Below are 7,534 nucleotides of genomic sequence, written 5' to 3' on the forward strand. Positions count from 1 at the left end.
GACTCACCAAATTGTACCGTCTATTAACCCCCGAATGAGGCTAACCAAACCAGGTGTCTTTAAATCAACAAATTAACTCTTTAATTAGAAAAACTAAATTCTTAAACACTATGAACATTTAAAAATAGAAAAATTAGAGTCCTTGCAAATTTGTTCGAAGTCCCCGTGGGCTGTAACAATTAACGACTTGCAAATACTTTCAACAGAATCAATCTGACCAGAATTTTTGAGGGATAAAAGATTGTCACAGTCTAACTTCCCTGTATGTACATGGGTAGAGCAGGGGCAGGAATGGATGTTGCAGATTCCGGGATTTAGATGTTTCAGTAAGAACAGAGAAGATGGTAAAAGAGGGGGGGGGTGTGGCATTGTTAATCAAGGAGAGTATTACAGCGACAGAAAGGACGTTTGAGGACTCGTCTACTGAGGTAGTATGGGCCGAGGTTAGAAACAGGAGAGGTGAGGTTACCCTGTTGGGAGTCTTTTATAGACCTCCGAATAGTTCCAGAGATGCAGAGGAAAGGATAGCGAAGGTGATTCTCGACAGGGGCAAGAGTAACAGGGTAGTTGTTATGGGGGACTTTAACTTTCCAAATATCGACTGGAAATACTGTAGTTCGAGTACTTTAGATGGGTCAGTTTTTGTCCAGTGTGTGCAGGAGGGTTTTCTGACACAGTATGTAGACAGGCCAACCAGGGGCGATGCCACATTGGATTTGGTACTGGGTAATGAACCCGGCCAGGTGTTAGATTTAGATGTAGGTGAGCACTTTGGTGATAGTGATCGCAATTCGGTTAGGTTTACCTTCGCGATGGGCAGGGACAGGTATATACCGCAGGGCAAGAATTATAGCTGGGGGAAAGGAAATTATGATACGATTAGGCAAGATTTAGGATGCGCAGGATGGGGAAGGAAACTGCAGGGGATGGGAACAATCGAAATGTGGAGCTTATTCAAGGAGCAGCTACTGTGTGTCCTTGATAAGTATGTACCTGTGAGGCAGGGAGGAAGTTGTCGTGCGAGGGAGCTGTGGTTTACTAAAGAAGTTGAAGCGCTTGTCAAGAGGAAGAAGGCGGCTTATGTTAGGATGAGACGTGAAGGCTCAGTTAGGGCGCTCGAGGGCTACAAGCTAGCCAGGAAGGATCTAAAGGGAGAGCTAAGAAGAGCAAGGAGAGAACACGAGAAGTCATTGGTGGATAGGATCAGGGAAAACCCTAAGGCTTTCTATAGGTATATCAGGAATAAAAGAATGACTAGAGTTAGATTAGGGCCAATCAAGGATAGTAGTGGGAAGTTGTGTGTGGAATCAGAGGAGATAGGGGAAGTGTTAAATGAATATTTTGCGTCAGTATTTACAATAGAGGAAGAAAATGTTGTTGAGAATACTGAGATTCAGACTACTAGGCTAGATGGGATTGAGGTTCACAAGGAGGAGGTGTTATCAATTTTGGAAAGAGTGAAAATAGATAAGTCCCCTGGGCCAGATGGGATTTATCCTAGGATTCTCTGGGAAGCTAGGGAGGAGATTGCAGAGCCTTTGTCCTTGATCTTTATGTCGTCATTGTCGACAGGTATAGTGCCGGAAGACTGGAGGATAGCAAATGTTGTCCCCTTGTTCAAGAAGGGGAGTAGAGACAGCCCTGGTAATTATAGACCTGTGAGCCTTACTTCGGTTGTGGGTAAAATGTTGGAAAAGGTTATAAGAGACAGTATTTATAATCATCTTGAAAAGAATAAGTTCATTAGTGATAGTCAGCATGGTTTTGTGAAGGGTAGGTCGTGCCTCACAAACCTTATTGAGTTTTTCGAGAAGGTGACCAAACAGGTGGATGAGGGTAAAGCAGTGGATGTGGTGTATATGGATTTCAGTAAGGCGTTTGATAAGGTTCCCCACGGTAGGCTATTGCAGAAAATACGGAAGTATGGGGTTGAAGGTGATTTAGAGCTTTGGATCAGAAATTGGCTAGCTGAAAGAAGGCAGAGGGTGGTGGTTGATGGCAAATGTTCATCCTGGAGTTTAGTTACTAGTGGTGTACCGCAAGGATCTGTTTTGGGGCCACTGCTGTTTGTCATTTTTATAAATGACCTGGAAGAGGGTGTAGAAGGGTGGGTTAGTAAATTTGCAGATGACACTAAGGTCGGTGGAGTTGTGGATAGTGCCGAAGGATGTTGTAGGGTACAGAGGGACATAGATAGGCTGCAGAGCTAGGCTGAGAGATGGCAAATGGAGTTTAATGCGGAAAAGTGTGAGGTGATTCACTTTGGAAGGAGTAACAGGAATGCAGAGTACTGGGCTAATGGGAAGATTCTTGGTAGTGTAGATGAACAGAGAGATCTTGGTGTCCAGGTGCATAAATCCCTGAAGGTTGCTAACCAGGTTAATAGGGCTGTTAAGAAGGCATATGGTGTGTTAGCTTTTATTAGTAGGGGGATCGAGTTTCGGAGCCACGAGGTCATGCTGCAGCTGTACAAAACTCAGGTGAGACCGCACCTGGAGTATTGCGTGCAGTTCTGGTCACCGCATTATAGGAAGGATGTGGAAGCTATGGAAAGGGTGCAGAGGAGATTTACTAGGATGTTGCCTGGTATGGAGGGAAGGTCTTACGAGGAAAGGCTGAGGGACTTGAGGTTGTTTTCGTTGGAGAGAAGGAGGAGGAGAGGTGACTTAATAGACATATAAGATAATCAGAGGGTTAGATAGGGTGGATAGTGAGACTCTTTTTCCTCGGATGGTGATGGCAAACACGAGGGGACATAGCTTCAAGTTGAGGGGTGATAGATATAGGACAGATGTGAGAGGTAGTTTCTTTACTCAGAGTAGTAAGGGCGTGGAACGCCCTGCCTGCAGCAGTAGTAGATTCGCCAACTTTAAGGGCATTTAAGTGGTCATTGGATAGATATATGGATGAAAATGGAATAGTGTAGGTCAGATGGTTTCACAGGTCGGCGCAACATCGAGGGCCGAAGGGCCTGTACTGCACTGTAATGTTCTAATTCTAATCTCTGCTTTTTTGCCACCTGATTTCAATTCCAGCCCCAATTTTGCTGCCAATTCTTTTAATTTGTTCTTAAAGTTATCAAGTCACTCGGGGAAACATTCTGCTTTCCCAAAAACTCTGCTACAACCACTAATGCCATAACAATGGTATAGACTGTACCACCTTATACAAGAGACCTGGTTCTTTTAACTTCTTTGTCATTGGTGTCAGATTTAGATCCTAACAATTAAGTTTCTAATTGATAAGATCCCAGACTCGAGAGCAATTAATCTGATGCCAAACACAGGACCCCAATTTAAATGTGTTCTCACAGACACGAGTAATTACTATGATTCCAAATGTGAGCCCTCCAAATTTGTCTGTTTCTGATCCCAGACACGAGCCACCAAATTAAATATGATACAACTGCGAGTGAGCCCCCAATTTAAGATATGATTCAAATCTTGAGTGAGCCCCCAATTAATATGTTGCGACCGACTGCTCCTGTCAAAGCCCCCAATCAAAATATACGATTCTGATTGTGGTGGGACCAACGCACTATTAATTCAATCCCGTCGTTCCACAGATCGGCTAACATATCATTTAAAAACTTTCCAAGTTAAAGAAAGACCCACCAAATTGTACCGTCTATTAACCCCCGAATAAGGCTAACCAAACCAGGTGTTTTTAAATCAACAAATTAACTCTTTAATTAGAAAAACTAAATTCTTAAACACTATGAACATTTAAAAATAGAAAAATTAGAGTCCTTGCAAATTTATAGTCCAGCGAATTTCAACATTTAACGACTTGCAAACACTTTCAACAGAATCAATCTGACTTTTGAATTTTTGAGGGATAAAAGATTCAGTCTAACTTCCTTTTCTTCAATTTAAATTACCAGAGATCTGTGTTTTGGCTTGACTCTTTCTTAGAATTTTGAGATAATAATTAAACCAACAAAAATCCTATTTCCTTCAGCTTAAATGGTTGAGAGCTCTTTTTCAGTGCTGACACCACAGTTGTCTGTATCTTCTGTCTGTGTTCAAACTGTCTTACGAACTGCCAGTTCAAACTGAATTGTAACAAATGTATTGCATCAGGCTCACTCCCAGTGGCTGTTTCCATGGTATCGAGAATGCACCCTTTGAATCGCAGTCTCCAAATGGCTGTTTCTAAGGCAACGAAAATGCACCTTCCTATAACTCCTAAGGCTTGCCAGCTCTTAAAGCAATACTGATCCCTTGCAAGCCTTAAAGGCAAACCGCATATTCTGGAGGAAAAAAAAAAGTACAGGATCATGACACTCTTTGCATGTGTGTATCAGTAGGCGTCAACCAATTTTAGAGGTTTAAGTTTAATAAATTGCACTTTTCTCTAAACCGAAGAAAGCCTGTTTGTGCTCATTTCTATGCCTTATAATTGGGAAGCAGTGAGCAAGGATTCACCAATGGGGAGCTCAAAACAGTGTTTAAAATTAAACCCTGTTACAGTAAGACCAGATGAAGGCTGAGAGGAACTCTTCAAAACCTTTCTCACCTGGTCTTCACCTTCATCGACTTTCTCTCTTTTCTCACCAGAAACTCAAGCAAGTTAGTTAAACATGATTTTCCCTTAAAATATCCATGTTGGCTTTCCTTAATTAAACCATTTTGTCCTAGATTATTGTTTCTAAACGTTTTTCCCACTACCAAGGTTAAAGTAACTGGCCTGTAGTTGCTGGTTTGTCCTCACACCCTTTTTTGAGCAAGGGTGTAACATTTGCAATTCTCCAGTCCTCTGGCATTACCCCTGTATCTAAGGAGGATTGGAAGATTATGGTCAGTGCCTCTGCAATTTCCACCCTTCTCTCACTATCTGCTGCTGGTGACTATCAACTTTAAGTACATTCAGCCTTTCTAATACCTCTTTCTCAGTTGTTAGCCCATCCAGTGTCTCAACTACCTACTCGTTGACTATGACTTGAGCAGTTTCTTCTTCCTTTTGTGAAGGCATATGCCAAGTACTCATTTAGTACCTCAGCCATGCCCTCTGCCTCCATGTGTGGATCCACCTTTTGATCTCCATTATTGCTACAAAATCATGTTCCCATGTGGCTATCTATGCCTGCAGCTCACCAACCTTATTTACCACACTTTGTGCATTTGCATACATGCACTGTAAACCTAGTTTAAATCTTATTGATTCCCTCTTACTCTAACCCCACCTAATAGATTACTATTTAGTACTATCTGTCTCTCCAAGTCCTTTGTTCACCTTGTTTCTCCTTTTCTAGTACTACTTCCTGGTTCCCATCCCCCTGCCAAGTTAGTTTAAACCCTCCCCAACAGCACTAGCAAATTGGCTCTATTGAGGTGCAACCCATCCAGCCTGTAAAGGTCCCATCTCCCCCAGAACCAGTCCCAATGTCCCAGGAATCTAAACCCCTCCTTGCTGCACCATCTCCCCATTCATCTGCTCTATCCTCCTCTTTCTAAATTCACCAGTGCATGGCACTGGGAGTAATCTGGAGATTACAGCTTTTAAGTCCTGCTTGATATCCTGCTTGTAGCTCCCTAATATTTGCCTACAGGACCTTATCCCTTTTTCTACCTGTGTCGTTGGTACTGATATGGACCGTGACCTCTGCCTGTTCACCCTATCCCCACAAGTGTTCTGCAGCCACTCAGTGATGGCCTTGACCCTGGTGCCAGGGAGTCAACCTACCTTTCTGGATTCATGTCTGCGGCTGCAGAAACACCCGTCTGTTCCCTTAACTATCGAATCTCTTGAACACTTACTTTCCCAATCTTCCTCCTGCCCCCGTACAGCTGAACCACATGTCGGGCTGTGGAGTTGAATCTGGCTGCACTCTGCAGATGAACTGAATACTGGTTGGAGGGTGAAATGCACTCGGACTCCTGCACTACCTGTCAGGTCCTCTTTGCCTGCCTGGCAGTCACCCATTCCATTTCTGACTGCACGCCCTTAATCTGCGAGGTAATCACATCTAGAAATGTGCTATCCACATAACCCTCAGCCTTGTGGATGCAACGCAGTTTGCCAGCTGCTGCTCAAGCTCCGAAACCTGGAGATTGAGCTCCTGCAGCTGATGCTTCCTGCATGTGTTGTCCAGGATATGAGAAGTGTCCTGGAGTTCCCACATGGCACAGGATTATGCATTCCATGTGACTGAGGTGCTCTGCTATGTCTCTTTATTCGCCTAACTCAGCTTGTATTGACGTCACTTTTTTTTTTCCTTCGCTCCCTGATGCTTGCACTCACTCCACCCACAAACTCCTTTGCGTATGTGCTCTAGGCTCTCCAAACAACTATTAGCCTGCCTGCTGTTCTGTTGCATCGCCTTGATTTTTTTTTTTCTGTTCTTGATTTGTTCTCCTAATGCTCGCTTGCTCTCTCCGCTGCTTTTACCCCACTGTGCTATCTGGCCTCCCGCTGTTCTCGTAGTGCACTTTGTTTTTTCTAATTCCTTTTATCTCATTGTGCTCTTGGGTGTCCTGCTGTTCTCCAACTTATGGAGCTGTAGCATTTTCTAACATGCAGACAAGAATTCAAAGAACATTTTCCTTTTTTTTTTGATTGCAACAGTTACTTTGAAATCAGTCAAGCAAAATAACATTTTTAGCATCTTGGTATATGGTGGGCAAAAACTGGCTTCCCCGCCTGACCTGCTTATTTTCTTAGCTGTGATTGGAAATTACAATTTTGTCTGCCTTGTCACATCAGGTAACCAGCCTTACAGCTCAAACAGCATTCTGTGAGTCAGACATGGATGACTCCGAGCTGCAATGAAGTAAACTGATTAACACCTCTTAAAATGTCAAACAAAATAATATCTCGCATGTTAGGCATTTGTATGCTAATATCCTATTTTTGCCCTAAGTTTTTAAACAATTTCACTACCAAAAATAAAATTTGTAATTGTGCTTTTAATGACTTTTGGCATTTTTCTTTCAGTGGAACCTTGTTTGTGATAATAAATGGAAAGGACCATTTACTGTGTCGGTATTTTTCTTGGGCACGCTGTGTGGCTCATTCATCTCCGGACAAATTTCAGACTGGTATGGCTGCGGTTCTTAATTTTAGTAAATCAATCGTTAAGGTACTTTTGTTATTTGCCTGACTGCTGCTTAGTCCTTTATTATCCGGAAGGGAAGTGATTCAGCTTCACAGTTGTAAAGTAGAATGTTATACGAGGGAGTAAAGGGAAGACTAGAGATTAGCGAAAGGTGGGTATCAATATAACCAGGCAATCATCAGACCTAAATGGCTTTCACCCAAGAAATATTGCAGGTAACTGGGGATGCATTGTGTATATTCTACGAAGGGCATCTCGTTCAGGGCTAGCACTGGATATTAATTTTAACTTATTTTCTGCTGCCATCAGTTAAATTCCTTTTATATTAAAATGTAAGAAACCAGAATTAAATAGGATATTTTTGGTCTGTCCTTTTTTAACATGAGGAAAAAGTTAATTATAGCATGAAAATGTTTTTTTTTTTTTATGCAGATAAAAAGACTGGACAGGGCAGTTTTCTGTAGAAAAGAGAAGGCT

At 42.5% G+C, this 7,534-nt stretch overlaps 1 protein-coding gene across 1 annotated transcript in view; it reads left to right on the forward strand.

Annotated features, from left to right (window-relative positions):
- The window catches only part of LOC137368788 (organic cation/carnitine transporter 2-like), a 97,776-nt gene that overhangs the window by 24,289 nt on the left and 65,953 nt on the right, over window positions 1–7,534 (forward strand). The window contains exon 2 of the mRNA XM_068028992.1: window positions 6,937–7,051. Coding sequence (XP_067885093.1) covers window positions 6,937–7,051 — 115 coding nt within the window. The remainder of the gene's footprint in view (window positions 1–6,936; window positions 7,052–7,534) is intronic.

This window comes from Heterodontus francisci, chromosome 4 (genome assembly GCF_036365525.1).
Source record: "Heterodontus francisci isolate sHetFra1 chromosome 4, sHetFra1.hap1, whole genome shotgun sequence".
Lineage (NCBI taxonomy): Eukaryota > Metazoa > Chordata > Chondrichthyes > Heterodontiformes > Heterodontidae > Heterodontus > Heterodontus francisci.